The following is a 27,385-nucleotide window of genomic DNA, read 5'->3' on the forward strand; positions in this document are numbered from 1 at the left end:
GTTAGAATCCCCACAACTTTTGGAGGCAAGTCATTCCACTGAATAATTGTTGTAACTGTCAGGAAATTTCTCCTTAGTTCTAGGTTGTCTCTCTCCTTGATTAGTTTCCATCCATTGCCTATCTTGTCCTGCCTTCAAGAGCTTTTGAGAATAGCTTGACTCCCTCTTCTTTATGGCAACCCCTGAGATATTGGAACACTGCTATCATGTCACCCCTAGTCCTTCTTTTCATCAAACTAGACATACCAAATTCCAGCAATTGTTCTTTATGTTTTACCTCCAGTCCCCTAATCATCTTTATTGCTCTTCTCTTCACTCCTTCTAGAGCACGGGTGTCAAACTCGATTGCATCATGTCACGTGCCGTATCACGACTTTTTTGCCTTCGTGAAGCCTGCGGCATCCGGCCCGCAGGCTGCCAGTTTGACACCCCCGTTGTAGAGTCTCAACATATTTTTTACCTCGTGGCAACCAAAACCGGATGCAGTATTCCAAGTGTGACCTTACTAAGGCATTATAAAATGTTACGGTATTAACACGTCATGTGATCTCGATTCCATCCCTCTGTAAATGCAGCCTAGAACTGTGTTGGCTTTTTGGCAGCTGCAGCACACTGTTGGCTCATATTTAAGTGAAAAATAATTTTTAAAAAGGTTCTTTCAACATGTAAAAAACAAGAGAAAAGTCAAGGAAATGATTGGTCCATTAATAGGAGAAAGTGGCAAGAAGATGACAAGCAACAGGGAGAAAGCAGAATTACTTAACTCATTTTTTGCATCCATCTTTACACAAAAACAGTCCAACCTATCAAAAACAGTACTGTAAAAAATAGATTAAATAGGCAAAAAATGGTAAGTGAGCAACTTCCCACCCTAGACGAGTTCAAATCACCAGGACCAGATGAATTGCACACAAGGGTCTGAATTATTTAATAATCAAGATCAGACATTCTTCCATAACCCTAACTCTTGGTGAGAATTCAGGGGTGGTTGTATACATGCGAGTTTAATGAGTCCTTCCTATGCTGTTTGGGATGCTCCTGCCTTGATCCTAAAGTGCATAAAATCTGAAAAGAAAGATTGCCCTCAGATACGTAGCTCCCTTCCTTCACCTGGCATTTTCCTTATCCTGAGGGAATTCCTTTTCTTTGATGTGGGATCCTAGTCTTAAATGCTAGGATTGAATGCTGATCGGCAGATCAGAAGGCTGCTAAAAGAAATGTGGAGCAGATCAGAGACCTTTTAACTTCCAATGGAGACAGATAAAGTATAGCAGGCACCTCTATCATTCTAACACGAGGTGCCTATAGCACTGCTTGAGGAAGATAAAAATGCGAGGCTGACCCCACACAGGTAAAAAAACCTGTATTAGTTATGTCTGGATTGTGCATTGGCCATTAAAAAAAAAGCCAATTTTTTTTAAAGGCCAGTGCTCCTCCAGACAAGCACAATCCAAAGCGCACTGAAAATGTCTCCATGAATGGGGATGAAACATTTGCAACCAAATTGCCAAGCTCGGAGCTCAAACCAACAAGGTAACTACCAACCCACCTGAGCTACTAATATTCAAAGACAGTTCATCCTGTATTAGTGTTTACTTTGTGTGGATAACACCGCTGAAGCATAATGACTTCATTGCTCTTATTTATCTGCAAGGTAGCCAACTGGGGGCCCTGTTTCTGACAATCAGATCTCTCCTGGGGTAAGGAGGATCTTCCAAGGTCGCTGTGTGAAGAATATTCTCGGCATCTGTCAGATAAAAACCACTAGATTTTGCTGGAAGCTGGACTCTGGCTTGGCAGGGAGACACATCTGAGCCTTGTTATGTGGGAGTTGAGCTTGAGGAAGTGGAAAGGCCCTTTGGTGAGCTGTGAGTTCATCCATTTGTGTTCTGGATCCATGCCCATCCTGGCTGGTTAAGGGCCCCTTGGGGGGGGGGAGGGTGCATGTGGTAGCAATTAAAACCTCCAAAATGGACGATTCGCTGCAAGGATTAAGATGGTGTAAAATACGTATTTGCTTATTCCAGAAGTTTACTGCGTCGGAAAAAAGAGGCGTCCCTCAAGAGAGCGGACAATCCCACATTCCTCTTCTCGACCCGCCCCGGAAAATGAATTATAGGAGCCGTCTCGCCGTAAAAAGCAAAACAAACCCACTGCCGTCCCCAGACTGCTTAGCGCTGCGGAAGGGAACGCTTGTTTCGTTAACGCTGGGCTCGCTCGAACTTTCTTCGGAGGTGCCAAAAGTGCTTTTTCAGGAGCTTCTTCCGCTCCGGAGGAGAAGCGAAAGAAAAGAAGAAGAGGAAGAACCAACACTTTTGGGACCAACCATAAGAGAATCTCCATAGATAATTTCTCGGCGCAGTGAAGAAACAAAGAGCTTCGGGTGAAACCCAATCGGAGCTTCGGAGGCGGAACGACGCGGATAGCGAAACCAATAGAAACGTGTCTTGTCCAGCGATGGCGGAGTCGGTAAACAGAAGCCGGGCGGGAAGGGACGGTGGGAATTGAGGGAGGAAGCGGGATGGAATCTCGGCTTGCGGGGGATGGACCTACGGCTTTTCTCGCCCCTCCCCAACAGGTGAATGTGACCCTAAGCAGCGACTCGGAGCCAGAAGGGGCCCCCAAGAAGCCCTTACCCAAGCGGCGCCGCCTTCTCACCACCAGCACCTCCGTCCCGGTCTATTCGACCCAGGTATGTGCTGGCGGGGTGACTTTTAAGGGGTGCGCGACATCGTGGCTTTCCCCGTCCGTCCGTCCGTCCCCCCTCCCCCCCCCCAAAAGTTCTCCGTTACTTTATTTTGGCCGACCTCACGCGCTTAACACAAATGTCTCACTAACAAATGTCTGGGGCTCAGTTGTGGTTGTGAATTGAAGACCACCTGTAGTTAAGTAAATTATCCCCTTCTCAAATCCAGTTTCTCAGGGGGAGGAGATAAAATTGTCAGGTGAAGCCTAAAACATTTCATTTGCAAAACATGTGATTAGGAACTGCTGGGTAACAAGGGCTGCAGGGAGATAATGAAGGTATAATAATAATAATGACTTTCATTCTTATTCAAAGAACAGACTTTCCCTAACTTAGGGATCTGTTTTGTTTTGTTTTTTTGTTGTGCCCTTATTTCCTTTATCACAAGTACATAAATTGCTGTATCCAATTTTTATACTGTATTATATGTATTGTAATTAATATAAATCTGTATAATGCGGCTGAGAGCCAGTTCGGTGCAGTGGTTTAAAGCAGTGGTCACTAACCTGTGGTCCACAGACCTCTGGTGGTCTCCAAGAAAATTTTGATGGTCCGCAAAAAAATTATTTGCATTTTTTATATTGCACTAAATACTATTTATCTTTTTAAAAAATTCATATTAGTGGTCTGCAGGATTTAAAATTATGAATTTAGTGGTCCCTGAGATCCGAAAGGTTGGTGACCCCTGGTTTAAAGGCATTGGACTAGAAATCAGACTCTAATCCTGGTTCAGGTATGAAATCTCAAAAAGCTTGCGAAAAATGTGTATAGGGATGTGTATGGGCAATCACAGATAATCAACACTAACTCAAAGACGTGACTATATCTAAAAATGAGATTGTTAGCCTCTGCTGCTGCTTGTTCTGTATGGAAGAAATGTGCCTCATCTCCTTATTAAATAAGTCAATGAAAAGATTTCTTTAGCTTGCAAACATACTGGTGTTGCTTGCAGGGACAAGAGAGAGAGAGCTTAATTTAATGACACTATTGTACAGCCCCCAGTATTGGGTATTTTCCAGTTTTCCTCAGTTTTTTATGCTGTCCCTTTATACCATGGGTCTGCAACCTTGGCAACTTTACGAGCTGTGGACTTCAACTCCCAGAATTCCTCAGCCAGCACATACTGGCTGAGGAATTCTGGAAGTTGAAGTCCACAACTCGTAAAGTTGCCAAGATTGCAGACCCCTGCCTTATACTATTGGGAAAAAGAATGTTGTAATTATCATTTGCCAAGTTTTTGTTTACTCTTTGCAAAACTGACAGAAGAATCCATCTCGCATGTAACTTGCATCATGTGAGACCAACCTGCTACTTGATGGTCATATCTATGTACTGTTTTTGGCAACAGTATATAAATTACTTGCCACTGCTGCCTTCTGAGGGTTTTTCTCCCTTCTCTGCTGTCTACTCTAGCGCCATGAGATTTCTGTCAATATTGATTCCAGGTGACTGCCTGGACTAGTTCCTGCAGTTTTCTTGGAAATATTTTTTAGGAGTAGTTTGCCATTGCCCTCTTACTATGGCTGAGAGGGTGTAACTAGCCCAAAGTGGCTAGCTTTGTTACTTGAGTCACGACAAGAACTCTTGTTCTCCTGCTTTCCAACCTTTCTTTAACTACGGAGTACCTAAGATAAGCAAAGTTTTTCTAGCTGCTGCTGCCTTATTAGAGAATTGGTCAGACACAACGTATGCAGATTAAGATGATGAAATTTTACTTAAAACCACAGTTGGGACTAGAGTCTTGGTCATTGAGCAAAGCAGTTGTTAAGTGAGTTGCCCATGTGATCACTCAACAATCCTGGGTTTCCTATTTGCAGTTCTTAAGCAACTATGTGGGTTATTAAGCAGATGGAGTAAAAGAACTGCCTGCAAAGGAAACTCTGATGGGGTGCAGGAAGAGTTCAGGTGCACATGGAGGTGGGATTCCCTCCTGGCTGAGATTCCCTCTTGGCAGGTAGACCTGTCACTCTGAATGAATTGCCGGTCCAGAGAGAATTTCAGCTCAGTGGCAGCAGCTTCCAAACTTCCCTATCATTTTCCCCATTGACTTTCTGGGGAAGCCAGCAGAGATTACTTCAAATGGCAATCACATATTATGGGGATCTTGGCAACCAATTGTAAGTGCAAATAGGTTGCCAAGCACCCAGATCGTGATCATGTAATTGTGGGGTTTGCATGTGTGCAACATTTTACAACAGCCAGAACTGCTTTAGGTCCTGTAAAGCACTCTTTTCAAGCCATTGTAACTTTAGTGTTTGATCATATCGAGAATTATCTATAGACCTAATTTGATATATACTGTATGTAAAAAGGATGTTAGTGAATCATGAGCTGGATATGAGCTAGCAGAGAGATGTAGTAACTACAAATATTAAAGTCTTAGGTTCTGTTAGAAACATGATGTCCAGATAACAGAAAAAGTGCTATAGTGTTCATGGGTGCATTTTTTTTCTGTTTCTTTTTTTAAAAGAAAAGAGTTGGTGATTATTCAAAATATTTTTAAAGACTTCTGAATGTTTTGTAAAGAGAAGGACATTGTAATTCTATATAGTGCACTCTTAATTAATGTTGCCCTCAAACTTACCTTGGTTACCTTCAATTATTGTCACATTTGCTCCTTATTGTCATTAGTACCCTTTGTTAAGAGAAGCAAAGAACCATAGCATCCCACTTTTATGTGATGGATCATTCATCTAGATATATTAGTATCACTGACTTGTACATATTGAGTGATAAATTCCGTTTTCTCTTTCTAGTAACCTGATAAATTCTCCCCCCCACCCCTTCTGTTTCTTATCTGCAGGTTGAGAACAGCCTGCGATTCTTAAAAAATCCTCTGAAACTTCCTGATAAAATCAAAGCGCGTTGTAACAATAAGTTGGCCTATAGCTCAGAAGAAGATGAGGATGAGGAAAAGCCAGTTCCTTTAAAGCAATTGAAGTCAAAACCAAGGTTTCAGTTCTCTTCTGCCCGACTTTCCAGAAAAGCTGAATTTAAACCATTACTTTGTCTGTTCTCCTTTTGGCAGATGTCAAGACCTTTCATGTTCTCCTTCACCTCCTCCACAGCAAGAGAAGGATCGTGTCAAAGCCCAATAAGAAATTGGTATTTCTGGAAATGAGGTGGAAGTGTAGTGGATCGATAAGAGTGGAGGAACAAAATCTTTAGGAAGGATTGGGGTCTCCGGGGCATAATTGATTTAAATTGGTTTCTTTCCCTACCTTGCTCCAGCTAGCAGGAGCCTTCGCATCAGTTTGAAACCATACGGCATGTCAAATTAGGGTGCTGCAGATAGCAATTATTTAATGTGCATAGGAAGAAAGTTGGCAGATGATAATAAGCACATTTTGATTAAGTTTGTTATCTGAATGTAGCATATCAAGTCCAGTAAAAATTTTGCTGATCTATTTCTGCTGATATCATAATCTCCTTTGGCACTGATTAAAAGTCAGCATGAGCACAGCAATATTGTGCTGAAAGTAATAGTTATACAGGGTTGGAGAGACAGTTATGTCCTAAATTTATAATACAGGTACATGCAGGATTTCAGTGAATTGGCTGATATAACTGATAAGGCTGGACCACGACAAGCTGTTCTTTGTGTATTTTTGTGTTGTATCCCAATTTGGTTAATACTTTGAGCTCTTAGGCTCTCAAGCTTAGATTAGGAGTTACAGATAGTTCTAGACTCACAACCATTCAATTAATGACTATTTGACAGCACTGAAAAAACTTGACTTAACAATCTTTGCTCACACAATAGTCACAACATCCCCACAGTCATGTGATCAAAAATTGAGTGCTTGGCAACCAGGATGTATTTGTGATGGTTGCGGTGTCCCAGGTGACATCATTGCCGTTTGCGACTTTTCCAGCTGACTTCCAACAAGCAGAATCAATGGGGGAAGCTGGATTTGCTTAATGACCACCTGATTCACTTAATAAGTAGAGTGATTTGATTAATTGGATGTCATTCATTTAACAGCTACCTTAATAAGGGAAATTGTGGTTGTAAGTCAAGGACTACCTATATACCATTTCGTCTCTACCTTTAGACAGTATTTTTAGAGCAGCCTTATAAAAAAGGCTAAACTGGTTCATATTTAACGAAGAAGGTATGAAGGAAACAAATTAATTCACTAAGGGCTCCAAGACAAATATTTGAAATGGGTCTGTCTGTGCTAATCTTCCCATTTCCAATTCTTCCGTATATGTTGCACTTGGGGAGTAGGGGCAAGTATGGGAATTGTGTTCCAAAAGTTTAGAGAAATTAAATTGGGAGAGACTGTTGTGGTTCATTGTCTCTTGGATCAGGCACCTTGTCTTTTCCATGCCAGAAATTTTATGAAGAAGGGTGGCTTATATAGTATCTGTGCAGATCATTCTTAATTTCAGGAGGCCTTATGAAGGTGGCAACATCTTCATAACACCTTATGGAGGATGAAATTAATGACTACAATGCTTACAAGTAGTCCTCAACTTACAACCACAATTGAGCCCAAAATTTCTGTTGCTAAGTGAAACATTTATTAAGTGAATTTTGCCCCATTTTACAACCTTTCTTGCCACAGTTGTTAAGTGAATCACTGCACCTGTTAAGTTATTAACACGATTGTTAAAGGAAAATGGCTTTCCCATTGTCTTTGCTTGTCAGAAGGTCGCAAAAGGGGATTACATGACCACAGGGCATTGCAACTGTCATAAATGAAGCCAGTTGCCAAGCACCTGAATTTTGATCACATGATCACGGGGATGCTGCAAAGTTGTAACCATGAAAGACAGTCGTAAGTTCCTTTTTTTCAGTGCCTTTGTAACTTTAAATGGTCACTAAATGAACTGTTGTAAGTCAGGGACAACCTGTATTTTCTTGAATCTGTTATGATTATGTCAACATAAAGTGCTACTTCCTTAAGGTGCTGTCAGATACAGAAAGGGTTTCCATAACAGATCCCAAGTACCCTTGCCTGCTTCAGACTGAATACAACATACCTCTAAATAAGAGCATCCCAAGGCAAACCCCAGCATATGGATTTCTCACTCAAATTTTTCTTTGCTTTCTTGGCAGAATGTTTGATCAGAATCTCAAAAATTTGAGCAATTCCCTCTCAGCTGCTAAGAGGAGCTTGCAGGATCAATTGTTTGATGAGGATGATGTAATTCTGGTTGATGCGTTTGAACCCCAGGAGCTGTTGCTGAAAGTCCGATGCCGAGCTGATCTCTACAAAATCTGTATTCTAATGGTGTGAGGCTTTGGTATTTGTTATCTTATCCCTATTCACTTCCCTTTGCTGTCATAATGTGGGCTTTTCTCTTTTTCTTTTCCTTGCACTTGTCTAGGATTCAGTCCTAACATCTGCAATAGAGACTTTTTTTTAATGAGCTTCAATGCAGAAGCAGCCACCTTGGGTTTTGGAAGCTTATTTTTCACTATTAGATATTCCCTAACTAATAGGTGGACCTTCATATACAATCCTGCATAAATCCATTATTATATGTGAATTCCAACAACCATACTATTAATTTACATCCTGTAACAATGTAACAAAAATTATATATATTTTTAAAAGAGAATGTGGGCTTAGGAGGGTTCAAAATATAATTGGTGAAAAACATGCCTGCCTCAGAATAGTACTGAATTCACATGTCACATTAAATCAGGAGTGGGCAATTTGCAATTCCTGAAATCGTTCTATAGCCCCTTGAAGTTTTTTTGTTTGCCAAAAATTGAAGGACTAACTTGAGTGAAATAAAATTGACGTGTATCTCAGCTTAAAATGTTTCCCAAACTGCCACAACTTTTTGTTTGCTTTACTTATAAAGCCACATCTAAAATTCTCATACCCATAACCTTCATCTAGGCAAAACGATGGGCAACAGTTTTTGAATTGGGAAGTATTGTCACTGAGGAGAACCTGACATCCTTCTCAAGACCCTATTATATCCTATTCTTACTCTCTTATAGCTACTTTTATTTATTATTGTTTTTAAAACAACAGAAGACAAAAGGAACAAAACAAAGATAATGGTGATAGAAATACATTATCAAACAAAAAAGTGCATAACAAGCACTTTTGATAGCTCAGCAGACTAATGCATTGTAATTTAACTCCAGCTGTCTGCAATTAGTAAGTTCGAATCTTGCCAGGCTCAAGGTTGACTCAGCCTTCCATCCTTTCTAAGGTAGGTAAATTGAGGACCCAGTATGTGGGGGCAATAAGCTGAATTTGTAAAAATATACGAAAGTATGAAGGCTATTGCTTAACACATTGTAAGCCGCCCTGTGTCTCCGGACAAGGGTGGCATATAAATCAATTTTTTTTAAAAAAAGTGCTTTAAAAACAACTGAAAAAAGGAAATAATATATATCATATTGTTACAAAATAAACAATTTCAATTCTATGTATCTAATGCAAATATATTCATAAAGGGCTAGTGTTATCAGGTCTTTGATGCACTGAGTGTCTGGTGCCATATATTGTCCCAATGCTGTAATATCAGTCTTTTAGCCATGGTTAAGGGCAGAGAGAATCCATTTACCTTGTCCTCTAACACAGTTACTTAACTTCACCTTCTGTAGACAGAGCCTCTTCGGCGAGTGGTTGACCACATGTCAGAGATACTGAAGGTTCATCCAAAGAGAATCATCCTCTTGCATCATGATAGTGAACTTTCACCTGATTCTACTCCTGCTAAATTGGACCTTGGTGTTGCTTCCATCATCGGTGAATAATTTGGGGACTTTTTTTTTTTTTACTTCAGATTGTCATTGCTTCCAGTCTCATTGACTGTTTTAAATTCCTCAAACCTTTTGCCTCCCAAATGAATTAAACTTCTGTATTGTCCAGTATTTTACAGCTATTTTCTTGTGTACTTCCTGCTATATTATCTAAACCTGTTTGTTTGTTTGTTTGTTTTCAAACTTAGAACTACTGCAAGGTTTGGGAGATACTAAATTCTAATCCTCCATTCAGCCACATATCTTAATTATAGTGGCCCAGCTGTACCTTTATGAGGCAGTTGGTGAGGATAATATTGGGGTAAATCATTATTTTGCTCTTTTGAACTCGGAGAAAAAGTAGAATAAACATTCTCTGTTGGACAACTTCCAGATTGTATAGTGGAGACCAATAACCAACCGGGTGATGATTCTGGAAACCTGTTGCTTCGAGTACAAGGAAAAGACAGAAGTTCTGTGATGGAGATTACAATCCAGAAGGTAAAGGTAATAAGGTGTGGATTGTAGGTTTTCTTCTGTGAGGAAGCATTACGGTATTGTAATTATGTTCTCCTTTTTGCAGGGGGAGCCCTTAGAAGCCCTTATGAACAACTACAAACAAGCTCAAGGCCAAGGCAGAGGCAAACTTGTCTTTTATTATGATGGGCAGCGTTTGGCAGAAACTCAGACCCCTGAACAACTGGGGATGGAATCTGGTGATGTTATTGAAGTGTGGAACTAGCATCCTTGCATTTCCAAAGAATCCATGTTTAGACTTGATTATTATTTTTATTATTTTTTGATATTTACCTACTCTAAGTGACTCACCTGTATTCAGTGTGATATTTGCTATTTACCCACAGTGTGATATTTTGATATTTACCCACTCTTGAGTGACTCAATACTTTCCTTGGTTTAATTTTCACTGAGTCTGATATCGCAGTGGGAAATGGAAGTTTAATTTGTGGAGAAAATAAACACAGGACACTTTTCACTTTATTCTTTTATCTCCTGTACTTAAAATTTGGAATATGTAATAAAATTTAATTTTGTTACTGGTCCTGTTGCTTGCAGACAAACTTTGTAGAGGAATAATGATGGATATTAAGAGAATACTATGTTCTTAATCATTCTACTTCAATAAATATTAACACCATAACAACAATATTTGCCTATCCCAGGTTCTTGGGAAGGATTTGATAGGTGGATAAAAATGCCAAACGGAGTCTAAATATCTAACTGACTTCAACCAACCATAATAATACAAAGACTGCAGAACGGAAGAGAAAGAACTGGAGCATATCCCAAAATATAAAGTCTTGTAAGTAAAAATAGAATGATAAAAGTAAGCAAAGATATGATCAATAGTAATAGCAATAGCAATAAGACTTACATACTGCTTCACAGTTCTCTCTAAGCAGTTTACAGACTCAGCCTCTTGCCCCCAACAATCTGGGTCCTCATTTTACTGACCTTGGAAAGATGGAAGAATGAGTCAACCTTGAGCTGTTCAGGATTGAACTGCTGGCAGCAGAGAGTCAGCAGAAGTAGCCTGCTGTACTGCATTCTAACCACTGCGCCACCACAGCTCATAAGAGATACTTTGGTTGTAATTCCAAAACCACTTGAACACTATCTACATTCACAAAATCACCAGTCAATTGGAAAAAGCAGCTTTACCTGGAATAGCTTACATCCTGTGACAATATTTTAATATTGTGTTTCCCTGAAAATAAGACCATGTTTTATATTTTTTTGAACCCTGAAGTAAGTGCTTGGCCTTATCATGCGTTCAAAAGCCCAATTGGGCTTATCGGGATGTTTTATTTTGGGGAAAATGGTATTATTACACAACATCTGCCTATCCTTGGGAAGGACTCTGTAGGTGGACAAAAATGCCAAATCCAGTCTTGTTTAGCTGTTTAACCAATTATAAATAATATGAAAACCAAAGCAATACAATCCCAATGTTACATTTTCTTAACTTTCCATGCTATTAGCAACCAGGTTTCCTAAGTATAATCACATCAATTAGAAAAGATCTGCTGTGTTGGATAAACAGATGCGTATTCCACTTAGGTGCTGTTACTTTGAATTTCTCATAATCCCCAAGCATGGTGATTTGGAGTCCAACACAACTGAAGAATACAATATATCAAATCTCATTGTGTAGAACTGAAATTCCAGTAACTTCAAGGGTATACACTTGTGGTTTTTTTGACAACTCTATCAAAGTATTACTATTATGTTGACTTTTTTCCAGTTTAGTCACTGAATCCCGATATTTTCTAGTAGATTCTCACAGAAGTGCTAATCAGCTGACCATCTTTAGCTTTTCAATAGCGCTGATCAGGTTCTGGCATCCAATAAGGCATAGGGAGAATACCAATTTGGAAGAAAATTTGCTTATGCTAAAAACATGCACGTAGAGATTGGTATTGTGCTCTTCAATAAAACAGCTGACATTTTAAAAGAAGGGTAAATCATACACTGCATGTAGAAAACACAATGTTTTAATTTATGAACAGCTTCTAATAACACGTTGAAATAACATTCCAAAATTGTATGTAATCCAAGCCAAAAAGACTTTCCTACTTTTTTTCTCATCAATATTCACACTGATAATGTTTTTTTCTTTTTTTTACTTAGCATTTTTAAAAACTTTAATGTAATTAAAGTAATAATTTACATAATTTAATCATAAACCACAGTGAATACTCTAAGAACCCAAACACTTAAAGGAGTTCTGTAGGAATCTCATTTTATTTTTATCTATCCTGGATTCCTTTCTCTTGGACAATTGAAATTATACAATATCCTGGAAGAAATAATTCAGGAGCAGCATAGGTGCAGGAGATTTAGTTTGCCTGCCTTCAAGCAAATTCTAGTTAGACACAAAGCTCTCCATACAGTAAGTTGAAATAGAAATTTATTTATGCCAGTATTTGTACTGTTGAGCACAGGATCTACATTTGGATGAAATCAAGATTACAGTCTTGCCAATGAAAATGGACATTGATCCCTAAAGAATCTTCTTGTGAATTATTAAATCAATAAATGTATGTACAGATAACATGGGAACAGAATAAATACAATGTATTTCCTAACTAGCACAAATCATACCCTGCAAGTGAACGAATGGTGGAAGACTTTATCTTTGGGTTTTAGATTGAGTGGCAGGAAAAGGCTACAGTGGACTAGAAAATGTGGCTTAAGATTCATCATTTCAGAGTTATTTCCTTACCCTCAATCCTTCATCAATGGCAGAGGCTAATGTACTTGAAAAGTGCTTAAAAACTCAGGCAGATATACAAAGAGGCATCTGCCTTGAAAGTAGCCTATGTTGAACTGAATAGTACAGCCAAACATCAACACAGGAAATAATTCATGATATTTTGTAATGTCACAAACTGCTTTGTGATAATTTTTATGTTATAAAATATGTTATAGTCCAGTGGTACCTTGATACTCAACTGCTTTGAAACTCACCAAATTTGGTATTCAGCACATTTTGATGTGAAAGTTTTATTCTGGTACTGATAAGTTTGTTTGGTACTCAATGCGCCAGCTAGAACTTGGTGAACTTGCCAACCAACTCAGCTTGGATCAGCAAAGGCTTTTAAAAGAAAAAAAACATTTTTTTTCTTTTAAAAGAAAAAATGTTTTTTTTCTTTTAAAAGCCTTTGCTGATCCCAGCTGAGCCGCACGATCATCAGAGGCTTTTTTTTTTACTTTTAAAAGCATTTTTTGGCCAAAGAAAAAATTGTAGAAAAAATATTTTTAAAAGTAAAAAAAAAGCCTCTGATGATTGTGCGGCTCAGTTGGGCATGGGGCGTGGGGGCAGGGATTTTTGCTACCAATTCTCCAAACCACCTGCCTCCATCGCTACCAGATCAGGCGATCCGGTCCGAACTGGGAGCATTTCACCCCTGGCTTGACCCCTTCCTCTCAAATATTCCTCTCAGCCCCTCAAATATTGGAAATATGTCTCCCCTGGTCCTTCTCTTCACTATACTAGCCATGCCCAGTTCCTGTAACCGTTCTTCGTATGTTTTAGTCTCCAGTCCCCTAATCATCCTGGTTGCTCTTCTCTGCACTTTTTCTAGAGTCTCAACATATTTTTATAGTGTAGTGACCAAAACTGGATGCAGTATTCTAGATGTGGTATTACTAAGGCTTTATAGAATAGTATTAGTACCTCACTTGATCTTGATTCTATCCCCGTTAATGCAATTTAGGATTGCCTTGGCTTTTTTGGCTGCCACCACACACTGCTGGCTCATATTTAACTGGTTGTCCACTAAGACTCCAAGATCCCTCTCACAGTTACTGCTATTAAACCTGGTTTCATCCAGTCTATATGTGTATTTTAGGTTTTTCTTGCCTAAGTGTAAGACTTTACTTTTCTCTATGTTGAATTTCATTTTGTTAGATAGGGCCCAGTGCTGAAGTCTATCAAGCTCTATCTGGATCTTGAGCCTATCTTCTAGGGTGTTAGCTGTTCCTGCCAATTTAGTATCATCTGCAAATTTGGTAAATTCTCCTTCTATTCCCTCATCTAAGTCATTTATGAAGATATTGAAGAGTACTGGGCCTAAGAGAGAGGTTACAGGAATGAGGATTTTAATGGATGGATGGATAGACAGAGGCACAATTCTATGGAACACTTATAGTTTTATCTTGCCTATTTCCACTTTTTAACAATTGAATGTTTTTTATCTAACTTGTACATCTAACGGCATCATGTAAAATACATTAGAGAACTTCTCAATGCATATGGCTTTTAAATGTGACTCCAGCAGGTTAATTGGTAGGTCAATTATGTCATGGGGTGAGTGTGGGAGGAGGGCTGGCACATTTTGTATTTGCAGAAAGCACTTTATGGGCCTTAAAGTACCTGTTCTGGTACAGTCACTGACTCACCAATTGTTAAGTCAAGGACTACCCATACTCATTTTGCAGATTTTCAATTAGATTTTCAATTAGAGCAAAATAACTCTTAAGAAGCTGCCTTTCAAAAAGGAAGAAAGAAAATTGCTTTGCTGGAAGAGACAGCAGCTGTCTGCAAGATAATTCACAGGAAATCTGTAATAACTTACTGCAAGAATGGGGCTTTAGACAAAGCCAAACCAAATGGTTGTATTCATGTGACATGCTAAATCATATTAACTATCATGTTTAATATTTTCTGCAAATGCAGGTTGGCTAGTTTATAGCTGTGTCATGCAAATGCAGAAAAATTGCTTAAGTAGAAACATCATAGTTAAGTATGGGTAACTATGAATTGTATGAGCCCAGCCATTATTTCATAGTATTATATAAGAATATAATGTTTTAAACCACAATGTAATCTGTTTGGGTTTGCTATTGTTATCAAGTAATTGTCCAGTACAGCAAAGTATTGTATGTAATTTAGCAAGTGTCTTTGGAGATTCTCAGTCATCCAGGTCATGGTTGTCCCAAAGATGCTTTTTCAAGAGGCAACTGGACTTTCTGGTTTTTCTGTGAAAACATTTCGCTTCTTAGAGCTGAAGAAGCTGAAGAAGCTTCTTGGATGAGAAGCAAAACATCTTCAAAGAAAAACCAGAAATTTGCAAATATGAAATAAGTAAAACTTGGTTTTGAAAAGGAATATTCACAAAAATAATTATGAAAACTGTTTTCATATTTTTGTATGAATTAAGATTACTGGTACCACAATTGTTTAATTTTATGTAACCAACAGCTGGAAATGGTTAACCAGCAGCTTTGGGGCACTACATAGGGCATCCATCTATTGCCAAATTAACTAAAATTGATGTTAAGGCTGTATCTTTATTAGTCCAACAGAAGGTTTACAATAATTATAAATTGTAAGCCTCCAGCTATCGGAAACAATTTGTTATCTCATTCCCACCTGCCCCATCATCATCATCCACCTTTTTTAAAAAAATTGGGACTTGCCAAACCATGCCATTTAAGATGATTGAGATGGCTCTGTAACTTAAAAGAGGTGCGATAACGGACAACGCCAGGGCAAAACTGATAGTAATAAAATAAAATGTGATATTTTGTAAATTTGGGCACACTGAATGTCATAGAGACAGCGCGACGCAAGGAAACAGAGCTGGGCAAAAAGCAAGACTTCGTAACCATAACAACCAACAAACACACGACACCCGTTGCTCGAGGGGAGAAGTAGGAGGAGCCTGCGCCAGGGCTGGTAACGACCGCAACAGAAACTGCCATTTTCCTTTGCAAATGAAAGGGCTCATTCTATTGGCTGTCGTAGAAGGCAAATCAGCCCCTCCCTCGGTCGCCGAGGGTGAGGCTCCGCCTCTCTCAAGTACTCAAGCGCGCGACGCGGGGGCGGAAAAGGCGGGGGGAAAAAAGTCATATGATAAGGAAGGTGGTTCCTTTTTTTTTTTAAAGAGCTCCTTTTCTTTAAAAAAAACCCCACTCACGTGACCTGATCAGGCGGTTCAAACAGAGGGGAGAAAGGCTGGGTAAGTTTGTGGAAGAGGAATATTACATTGAATTTGGAGATGGGGGGGAACTTGGCACGCTCTCGTTAAAGAGTTCCTCTCCCAGTTCATTCTAATGGATCATTCTAGGGGGTGGGGGGGTGTTGATTGATCCTGGGGGGGCCTCTGGCTGAATTATACTTGCAGGATGAAACCAGCATTTAGGGTTTAGTCGGGGGCAGTTAAGCTTCCCACAACCATGATTGGATATAGTTCGTTTTTTTGAAAGAATCAGCCTGCCCTCCTCTGTCTCTTTCCACCCGTATTTGCCTCCGTTCTTTCGGAAGAGGCCCGAGAGTCTGTTTTTTAAGGGGGGGGAGGGATATGTAGTTCTGTAGGTCATTTCTAACAACAGCCCTGTGGAGTAGCCACTCTGATTAAGAACCTTTCTCCCCAGCTTTCTTAGAAGCAGGCGTGGGTAGAAAATAGATTGGCTGGGAGATACCAGGGATTTGTGGTAGGGCTGGTAAAGATTCCTGAGGTTCGGTTGCAAAATGAAGGCATCGGCCAAAGGAATTTGCAACTTTCCGCACTGTTGAATAGAATTCTTGATTGGCCAAGGGAATTGCCTCCAGTGCATAAGCTCTCAGTGTACATACAAGCAACAAGTCACAATCATAAAATACAAATCATCATAAATGAAAGGTACAACACAGGGATAGTCATAGGGTAATAAGGCAAGCAACAAAAATCGTAATAGGATATTAAATGAAGGAAGTTTGGAATTACTGAGTTAAACTACCTCATCTGGATTCTAAATTGATCAGTGCCTTTAATAGTATTTGGTTTTCCACCATGCTTCAGTTGATTGATTGATTGATTGATGAAAATTTGTAGGGCCTCCCACTCACATTCAGTGACTCAGGTGGCTTACAAAAATTGATAGACCTTGTGGGGTTTTTTTCTCTCTAATCTTGTTCTCCTGTAATTGTACAGTTTTGGTACACCTTCTGTTTTTTAAAATAGATCTGCAAATCTAGTCCGTCTCCCCTGTAATTGTTCTTTTTTTTCTCTTACAGTGGATCTTTCTTATTCCCAGCTATGGGATCCCAGCAGCAACCTTATGCTGATACAGCTCCAATTTTGACCCAGGCAGATGATACTGAAGGTGAAGGAAAAGATGATCCTCAGCCAGGGCACATAGGGGAAGAAGAAGTACGGGCCCTGACAGGAATATCCTCTCAACATGCTGGCCTTATTGTGGGTGTACTCTTTTTTATTAATCTACTGAACTACATGGATCGCTTCACTGTGGCTGGTAAGCATAATGGAATGGTAGCTGAAATTCTTCCAGTTTCTTTTTTGAACCGATGAAATGGTTGAAGGCATGTAACTTTTAAAGCAAAGTAAATAGATTCTCCCCATTTGTTCCTGGCATTGGTTAGAACAGGGGTGTCAAACTCACGGCCCATGGGCCGGATGCATCATGTACTGGTCACGCGCATGCCCAGTTTAGCGAAGGGGGGGAATCACAATATGCCATATGATACCGCCGTGACGACACGAGTTTGACACTCCTGGGTTAGATCATTATGGATGAAATTGACGAAAAGTACTATATTTGTCTCCTCATCTGAAGTTCTGTATTTCTTGTTTCAGGTGTTCTTCCTGACATTGAGAAGTTTTTTGATATCGATGATAGCAAATCAGGACTGCTACAGACAGGTGAGGACTGATGCAATAGGTCTTGCTTGACTTTTCTATCCCCTCAGTAGCCATTTATACACTTCATATGGAATAGAGGTGGAACATAAAACTCTTTTTCCTTTTCTAACAGTTTTTATTAGCAGCTACATGGTACTGGCACCTATTTTTGGTTACCTGGGTGATCGTTACAATCGCAAATACCTGATGTGTATAGGAATCTTCTTCTGGTCTATTGTGACACTAGGGAGCAGTTTCATCCCCAAGCAGGTATTTATCGGGTGTGGAAGAGGGGACTTCTTTGCATTCTCCAGAAATTTTGAAATTCTGCATTTTCAACCTATGAAACCTTTCCAATAGGTTTAGTGATGAGGAATACCATACATTCAATTGCATGAAGTTTCATAGCAGGCAATGAGAGGAGAAGTTAACTCTCTGGCTGTTGCTGTTTTCAAATAGTTGTATTTCTTTCTCTCTTTTAATCACGCCTCAAATAAATTATCCAAAATTAGAAATAAATCTTTCTAAGGTTTCCTGTTTTATTGCTGAAGGCAATTTTGTTTTAAGTAAGCAATAAATAAATAACTAAATAAAATCTGAACAGAGTTAAAATGTTTAATTCATAGCTCACAACGAGAAGTTTCAAGGTTCCTATTGAGGGTATTCTAGATTTAAAGCTTATGTCTGCTTCTCTATTGTTCATACATTGTTTTTTATCTCCTCTTCAGTTCTTCTGGATGTTGCTACTTACACGAGGCCTAGTGGGTGTGGGAGAGGCTAGCTATTCAACTATTGCCCCCACCATTATTGCTGACCTGTACTTAGGTGACCGGAGATCCCGCATGCTTAGCATCTTCTACTTTGCTATACCTGTAGGCAGGTGGGAACATCCTGTGGTCTATATTTGGAGGGAGGGTGAAAAGATAGGTTTTTAACTAGAGATCTTTGTGGAAATCAAAAACTAACATTACATTATATAGCTTGCATATCCATATCCTAAAAAATTTAAGATGATAAAGTATTAACTAGCTTTGGTGGAAGTTAGGAAACCTGCCAGACTATAGATTTGATTGCTCTCCTGATTTTCTTCTACAGTGGACTGGGTTATATTGTGGGGTCAAAGGTGAAAGATGTGGCTGATGACTGGCATTGGGCCTTGCGGGTAAGTAGAATTTATATCTACTTTAGTCAATGTTTGTTGTTATGTTAAAACCCTTTTAAAATCTAATTCTAAGTCATTCACATATATTTTTCTCTTTTCAGAATGTTTCACACTGGATTTTTTTTTATTATGTCCCTCACAGGTGACTCCAGGTTTGGGAGCATTAGCTTTGCTATTATTGATAACTGTGGTGCGTGAACCACCCCGAGGAGCTGTAGAGACACGCACCGATGCCCCTCTTCATTACACTTCATGGACAGCTGATTTGAGAGCCCTGAGCCACAAGTAAGTCATGTGACAGAAAGAGATCTTGCTTCTCTTTTTTTCCCCCTGAATTACCTTCTAGCCCTTTTTAATGGTTCCAGTTCAGTGCAAATACTCATAAATGAGAGTTAAAAACAAATTTTTATTTCATAACTTGCAGGATAGCCAGAAGTGACATGGAATTTTGTCCCTCCAAGTGAAAGGGCTAGTGGAGAGGGCTGGATCACTGACATTTCTCTGGGAAACCACTTGGTTGTATTCTTTTGAAGAAAAGGAGCTCACTACTCAGTATGACATTCACAGGCTGACAAAGAACAACAGATTGCTGTTGTCTACTGGTAGTCTTGGTAGAAGATTTTTACAAAATGTCTGGCCAAGGAACTAGACATACGTGTGTAGATTGTAGAGTATCAGATTTTTTTTTATAATTATCAGAGAAGTGCTGACTACTTTTGGTGTAGTGGTTAAGGTACTGGCCTAGAAATCAGGATACTGTTAGTTTAAGGTCTCTCTTATCCATGAAAGCCTGCTAGGTGAATTCAGCCCAGTCACTTGGATCAGCTCATCTCACAGGGTTGTTTTGGAGTAAATAGGCAGGAGTAAAAGGTATATTCACAAAAGGTATATAACCTTGACTTATACATAAAAAATACATATATGAGATAGAATAATAGCAGGGAAATGCTGTTTACTTTAGGGGGCTAGTGTGTGAATACTTTTGCAGGTTAATATTTTTGATGTTTTATCAGCATGAAGGTAAAGAACTTTTTAGCAGATTTGTCATTTTGTTCAAGCCAATCTTGACAGACACAATTGGCAAAGAAGTTGTAAGAAATATTGGGTGTGACATAGAGTATTAACTAAGTTTTAACAGGCCTGGCCAGTTCTCTCTGTAAACCATGAAATTATACCCCTAAATTCTCTGCAATGAAACTAGGACAGCAAGTCAATATGGAAACTGTTCTTTGAATACAATATCCTTCAGAATATTCTTGCCTTAGCCCTTGATAGTTTAAAACCTTGGGTTAAATGTCGTTAGCAGGGTGGTTTTCTAAGAAACGAGCTGTGTTAATACTTCTGCTAAGCTGTTTTTGTTTAACCATGATATGCGAATAAACTACAATAGACAGGTCCCTAAAACAAGCCATATTTTGTCTTAGCCTGTTATATAAATTTGATTCATAGAGTTTGCACATGTACTAAGCCATAATGTAGGATTTGCTTCATAAATACTTGAATTCAACGAATTTGAGATTTATTCAATAAACAATGACTAAAAAACCTGGTATAGTAGGAAGCACTACCTGGGTTCGTCTTGCTCTTTTAAATAGCCTAATTCAACACTTTGATGGGAGTGGCATTTGTTTGTCTCTAATCTAATGAATTTGCACTGCAGGAGAGAGGGAGACAGGGCTATGCCAGAGTCAGAAATGTTAGCTTACGAGACTTCTGCAGTTAGATAATGCTTATCAGCCTTGTGCTATTCACATAGCAAGTTGATTACTCATGGCCTAAGATAGTGCTTCCCAAATCTTACTTAAAATCGAATAAAAGCAATTTTTATTTAGATAAGGATAAATGAACCAATTACCCATCACAACAGGAACATTTAAATTCACTTAAAATTGCAATTTTTATTAAAATATATTTGAAAATTACTTCTTTGTTTCTTTCTGTCCCCCGATTGGCCAGCCGTAGCTTCGTGTTATCATCACTAGGATTCACAGCCGTGGCATTTGTAACAGGCTCCCTAGCATTGTGGGCACCTGCATTCCTGTACCGCTCACGGTTGGCCACTGGAAATCTCCCACCTTGCCCTAGTGGTAAGGTTTGTCATGGAGACTCTGACAGGTGAGTTAACAATGGGTACTGTCTTGTGTCTTGATTTCTAGTTTAGTTTATTTTCTTGGTCTCTTTTGAAGAACATCATGACTATTCATTTCTGAGTTCTTCTAAATCCTTTGTATGGCTTTTGAAAAGATTTCAACATGCTGATTATTTAATCATTTTGAACCATTTCTGAAGAGCCTCACCAGGCCATATATAATTATCTCTGCAGCCTCATCTTTGGTATTATCACTTGTGTGACTGGTGTCCTGGGTGTTACTGCTGGAGTGGAGATTTCAAGACGTTGGCATCGCATCAATCCCCGTGCTGATCCCCTGGTGTGCGCCATTGGACTGCTTGGCTCTGCCCCCTTCCTGTTTCTGGCTGTTGTCTTTGCTCAGCAGAGCATTGTTGCCACTTACGTGAGTTTCTTAAGTTTCTCCTTGATTTTAATATAATTGTTGGGGGCACGGGAAAGGGTATTTCTATGTATGGCACTTCATGAAAAATAATGTATCTTTTTAAAATATAACGAAATGATTCTTCTTCATTCTTTCTTGTAGGTATTTATTTTTATTGGTGAAATCCTCCTTTCCCTCAACTGGGCCATAGTGGCAGACATGCTTCTGGTGAGATAATGGGGAAGGGAAAACATGTACATTTGCTTAACAAACAGGGTCTGAGACTTTGAAATTAATAGCAGGCCTGAGTGCAGGCCTTTTAAGTAGAAATAAAGAAACAATCAGCAGTAGAGTTATATCACTAGTAATTGTTTTACCCTACAGGAACTCTGATAGTTCATGTGACCAATCTCTCATATTCCCTTCTCCCTAGATAATGTTGCAGATAGGTTCATCACTGAATCTGTGTTTGTTTAGTTGCCTCATACCTTAATGGCAGCAGCACCAATCCTATTCACCTTTCTTGGCTTTTCCCTCTTCGGACAAGAAGGGGCTAGTGCTTCCCAGCCCCTAGAATCAAACTCCCTGCCCCTCCTTTATTTATCTGTTTATGTATTAAATTTATTTGCTACCCATTTCAGCATCGGATTAGTTTACAACAATAAACTTACAACAATAAAGTGGAAAAAAAGATATAAATAATTATAGCTTTATCCTACAGTCACTTGATATTTCTTGACAAAGCTTATCAAATGAAATATCCCCTTTTCTCTTTGCAGTATGTTGTCATCCCAACTCGCCGTTCCACGGCTGAAGCTTTTCAGATTCTGTTGTCCCATCTTCTGGGTGATGCAGGGAGTCCTTATCTTATTGGTTTGGTAAGTATTTGGATATAAGGCTTAGGCTGGAGTTGTAGAACTGATATTCCTGCAATCTGTTCCACCTCCTACGCAGTTTCTCTCTCTCTCTTCCCTCCCCCCCCCTGTTCTTTCTCCCAATTAGAACAGTCCTTTTCAAATTAAAAGTAAACATTACAGCACAGCTCTAAGCATTGTAACTTCCCTAGGACTGCAAGATCACTGCAGATGCTGGGTTTTGGGATTTGAATTAATAGCTAAGATTAAAGCAGGGCACACTCATATATGACTACAAAACTATGGTTTTGCTCTTGAGAGAGTGTAGATTCCATACCCATTTTTGTTTAGATATATCTAACAATGTTTCTTTTCTTCAAAATTGAGTTTGATTACAAATTGATTTTGTAATTGCAAGTTAATTGAAAACTTGGTGGAACTACTGTTCTAAAATCATGTTTGCTTCTTTTACGTTTTGCTTGCAGTGGGCTGCTATTTCAGATAAGGAGTAGCTGAATTTTATGAAATGATATTCTTATTTTCATATTTTCCATTGCAAAGGAAAAATAAACTATGATGTGTGCCTGTTTTGCTATTTATTTCAAGCGGGATGAAATAGCAAGAGAAGCAATAAATAACAATATTCATCTCTAGTTCTGAAGGCTTTCTTTAGGGAAATTACCTAATAGATTGCATGATGATGATGATTATTTTTTCATAGATTAGTGACCGAATCCAGAGTGATCGCCCCGTTTCATTGCTATCACAGTTCCGAAGCCTGGAATATGCACTTATGGTCTGCAGCTTTGTGGGTGTTATCGGTGGTGGTTTCTTCCTAGCTACAGCTTGTTTCATTCAGGCAGATCGTAAACGGACAGAGCTGTATGCACAAGGTAAAACTTTTATCCTCTGCCATCTCCACAGAGTTGGAATTAATGCCTCAAGAATTCAGGCTGTGTCTAAATTCAGTGCTATGTCACAAAGGCACATGCTGCTAGTAAAACAGAGATGTACACCCTTTGGTTTAATGTATACCACACATAAAGGAGGCAGTGCTAGAAGTGCACAAATGAATAAACTATTCTGAAATGTTGAGTGTTTGAGAACATTTTCAATGTGGGTTCTTCAGGAGATAGTCACTGATATTGAATAGTATGCCCTGGAAGCATTCTTAACCTCGGATGTTTCACAGATGCTGCTGACCAAGTTTTCCTCAAAATCTATAAAGCATTGAATCACATGAATAAGTTTTCTCTTTTTTTCAGCACTGTCTTGATGCTTAGTTCCCCTTTTTATTTACTTTGTCCTTTTCTTTTTTCTTTTTTCCTCTTTTTTGTGTGTTTTTTTGTTTTCTTTCTTTTTCTTAAACATTCTGAAAGAAAGAGGGAAGAAAATAACTGGCTTCAAATGCTTTTACTTGCAACCATTGAAGCAGTAGCCTCCGAACAAGAGTAATGCCAGGGCACTCAGAATTGCTGTAAAAATAGTTTTTGACTTGTGACCAGAACTGGTACTAGAATTTTCTTTGATAAGCAAGTTGGTTAAGTGAATCATACCCAATTTTATCACTTCTTATGTGATTGTTAAACTAATCATTGCAGTTGTTATTTGAATCATACAGTCATTAAGTGAATCTGGCTCCCACCCACCCCTTTTTTTTATCAGAAGCTGTGTTGGAAGGTCACAAATAGTGATCAAATGACCCTGGGACCCTTATTTAGTATATGTCACCCTAGGACTCTACCACTGTTGTAAATGCCAAATGCCTGGATTTGATCATGTGACAAGGGATGCTGAGAAGGTTGTGAGTGTAAGGACCAGTCATAAGTCGCTTTTTTCAGTGCCTTTGTAAGGTTTGAACAGTTGACCAAATTGTTGTAAATCGAGGACTACCTGTATATGGCAACATGTAGCTGTGAAAGAAATAAGGGAAGACAAAAATAGGAAAGAGAGTGCAGGCATATGACGTTCTCCTTTCAGAATCTTGTCCTCTTTGGACAAGGCCCTCCCCTGTGAAGGCAGACCTTAACATGCTCCTTTCCTCACTCCAGGTCAGCTGCACGAGTCTTTGGAAGGGGAGGACCGCATTGTTGTTCCTCAGCATGGACGATCAACAAAAGTTCCTGTCTCCAGTGTCCTTATCTGAAGTCTCATCTTCATCTTGCTTCAGTTTTGGAAACTTGAACAGATTTGTATTTGGCAGTTGAGGAAACAGAGAGAGAGAGAGAGAGAAAGTGTGTGTGTGTGTGTGTGTGTGTGTGTGTGTGAGAGAGAGAGAGAGAGAGAGAGACTCTAAGGCACCAAGGCAAGGATTATGGACAACAGGAAGTGAAATCACAATTTTTTGCTATGTATATAAGGACTTTTTTTATAAATCACAAACACTATTCAGAGTCATGTGGCATTTCTCAGATGAATGAGAATGAAATAGCAAAAACACATCTACTACTTAATCTTCAACTTTTGGATGATTTTATTTTTATTTCATCCCTCCCCCCCTCCCACATTGTGAAATTCAAAGCAACTTGTAAAAGTTTTAGAAAGAACTAACTGAAAAGATCAGTCTTCAATAGTCTTGGGTTTTAAGAAAAACAGAATCTTCCAGGCCACATCTATGCTTCCATACAAAGGCTTTTATTTGTAGTGTCGCTGCCTTCCTATATTTTTGCAGAATGTTTGGATGGTGTCTCTGTTTTTACAATCCTCTAAATATACTGATAGGAACTGACCATCTAGAGGCCCCTTGCTTTTCTTTTCAGGAGAAAACCAGTATTCATGACAAAATCAGTGTTAGGAGGGACCCTTAAAAAAGGTCACACTATAACGTGTCAGTTATACTTTACTTGAGAAGCTAAAACGCTTTGCATCTCTATTAAGATGTCATCGTCAACTTCTGAAGTATGAAAAATTGCATGAAAAAATGTTACATAAATGGTTGTAGCCTCAGATTCCTATTTAATATTTTTGTTCCTAACATATTGTTGCTGTGGAACAATGGAATGAAGATGGGCAAAATTTGGATGATTGATACTTTGTTTTGTACAACCAGGTCCTGTTTTTTTTTGCTATCATCCATGGAGGAACTTACCTGCGATGACTACTTTCAGCTCCCTTTCCTATTTTTCAATGCTTACTGTTGTATATTACTCACGGTTCTACTGGCATCTGGCGTCTGCTCCTGGCGTTAAGTGCAGGGGTTTGTTTGTTTCATTTGTCACTTTGAAGTGCTTGTAACGTAGTTGCTAGCTGCATTTTCTCTTTACCTTGAGGAGGAGAAGCTTAAATAAAAAGGCTTCCTGGAAAGACATCTGTGAAAGAAAGTGGTTGCACTTTAATTAAGTGGGCTTTTATTAATTTGTAATATAAATAGATTAGAACCATTACAGTCAATTATGGGTTCATTTCAGTGTGCTTCAATGTAAAATCAGATGTAGAAAAATGAGTTGTAATTGAAATTAATGTTTTTCCTGACCTGATATCTTACAAATATTTTGAATTAAGCTGAACCCCCAGCTGTACTGATTGATTATTATGGTAGAGCAATAACATTAATACCACTAGTGTGGCAGGTCTCTCTTAAACTGATGTTACAGTCTGCAGCTTGTGTATTTTCGCCTACAAATTTCATTCCTTTTTTGTTCTGTTGCCTTTGTGGAATACAACTATTTCTTCATTCATCTGAAAAAAGTAGGCTTTGGCTTGAGCCACAATAAATTAATTCATTTTTGAAATTTTTTGAGGAGCTGTTATTAATTTACATTAGTGGTTTCTTTTTCTCAGATATTAGAGGTGGGAATAATTTGTTATCAAGGCAAAACCATATAGAATTTCATCTGATAGCAAATGTAAAAATTATATGATTATGTGCTTTCACTGGTTTTGTTCATAAAACATCTTCGGAGTAGTAAAAGCATGATTGGAATACAGTATGTGGAGGCAATATTTACTGAAATCATAGCAGGATGTTAGCTCTCCCTTGGGCAGCCCAGATATAAAATCAAGACAGATTAGCAACATAATTTAAGCATTCAATAGCAATAGCACTTAGACTTATGTACTATTTCATGGTGCTTTACAGCCCTCTCTGAGTGGTTTACAGAATCAGCATATTGTCCCCAATAATCTGGGTCTTTATTTTACCAACCTTGGAAGAATGGAAGGCTGAGTCAGCGTTGAGCTGGCCAGGTTTGAACTGCATTCCAACCACTGTGCTACCAGGCCTCAGGTCCAAAATACTATTTTCTTTAATGCAGATTTTAATATAATGTTTGACTTGTTAATTATTTTGAACTTTTTTTCAGTTTGAATGCTTTCTTGATCTTCCTTTGATATCTTGAACTTGAAAGTCAATGTTAGTTTTACAGGTTCTTGGTGAATTTTTTACGTGAACTATGATCATTGTGGCTTGCTGTTTTGAATTTCAGGTGGGGTGGGAGAGAAGGGAAAAGCACAGAATGACATGTGTAGATAGCTATTACAAGATTGGTGCAGAAATAGGAGGATACGATTAGTAAGAATGTTTCTGGATTTGCAGTTTGGTGTTGTATGGTGCAAGTAAGAAGCAGCATAGCCTTTCAATCCTGGTAAGTATAACTTTTTTACTGAGCTCACTGATACATAAAGTCTTATAAAACAGACTGCTGTTTGCAGACTTTATATATGGTAATCAGAAATTCACAATGCTTTTCCTGGACTGAACCATTTTTGGATATTTGAGGGGGGAGGTGCATGCTAAAAAGTCATTATGCATGTAGCATAATACCAAATTAAAAAAACAAAGATAGCTCTTCGAAGAATTTAAAAAGATGCGATAGATAGCTCTTGGTTCTATCCCATCTTCATAAGTAAATGACAGTCTTTAAAAATAAGTTGGATAGTGGAGAAAGCCTTTTATATTTCAAAAATAAGCAATGATAAAAGAGGGTATAATTTTCTTCCTCTGCCTTCGGGTTTTTTTATGCAAAGAACAGACTTACTATGACCACTTTGTATACATAAGTAGGATATATGTATTAATAAAACATGAAGCTGCTTTATCACGTTTACTTTGACTGTGTCTTTGTCTTGTCTTGATTTTACTGTGTATTAGAAGACTTTTTTCTGAAATCTGTAGTCATTTCTCTTCTTCCATTGCCCAAAATGTACAGTCCAGGAAACCTACTTAGGATTTAATGCCAATGACCATATAAACTTGGCCTTTGTTCTTACAGCCATACCTTGATAAAATGGTTCCTGTATTTATATATAATCTGTTTCTTAAATATTTTGC

General features: G+C 38.7%; 2 protein-coding genes across 5 annotated transcripts; both read left to right on the forward strand.

The window, feature by feature from the left end:
- The first annotated feature begins 1,976 nt into the window (after positions 1-1,976).
- NFATC2IP (nuclear factor of activated T cells 2 interacting protein) lies at positions 1,977-10,521 on the forward strand. Of its 4 annotated transcripts, none has more exons than XM_034423360.3 (7): positions 1,977-2,469; positions 2,579-2,692; positions 5,550-5,698; positions 7,812-7,986; positions 9,324-9,468; positions 9,856-9,962; positions 10,045-10,521. In XM_034423360.3, exons 1-7 carry the CDS (start codon positions 2,458-2,460, stop codon positions 10,201-10,203), a joined length of 861 nt encoding a protein of 286 aa, XP_034279251.1. In that variant the 5' UTR covers positions 1,977-2,457; the 3' UTR covers positions 10,204-10,521. The 4 variants fall into 4 exon arrangements, with proteins under 4 accessions (XP_034279251.1, XP_034279250.1, XP_087748017.1 ...); XM_034423359.3 differs by having other exon boundaries at positions 2,111-2,469; positions 9,856-9,968; XM_087891891.1 differs by lacking the exon at positions 1,977-2,469 and having other exon boundaries at positions 2,497-2,692; positions 9,856-9,968.
- A 5,087-nt stretch (positions 10,522-15,608) lies between these two features.
- Positions 15,609-27,161, forward strand: SPNS1 (SPNS lysolipid transporter 1, lysophospholipid). The gene is made up of 13 exons (XM_034423363.2): positions 15,609-15,946; positions 16,984-17,222; positions 17,564-17,629; positions 17,742-17,878; positions 18,337-18,488; positions 18,704-18,770; positions 18,913-19,055; positions 20,727-20,885; positions 21,094-21,283; positions 21,425-21,490; positions 22,042-22,140; positions 22,838-23,009; positions 24,168-27,161. Exons 2-13 carry the CDS (start codon positions 17,006-17,008, stop codon positions 24,260-24,262), a joined length of 1,563 nt encoding a protein of 520 aa, XP_034279254.1. The 5' UTR covers positions 15,609-15,946; positions 16,984-17,005; the 3' UTR covers positions 24,263-27,161.
- Positions 27,162-27,385: the final 224 nt, after the last annotated feature.

The sequence above is a fragment of the Pantherophis guttatus genome, chromosome 4, assembly GCF_059756535.1.
Source record: "Pantherophis guttatus breed Tessera chromosome 4, ASM5975653v1, whole genome shotgun sequence".
NCBI classification, from domain to species: domain Eukaryota; kingdom Metazoa; phylum Chordata; class Lepidosauria; order Squamata; family Colubridae; genus Pantherophis; species Pantherophis guttatus.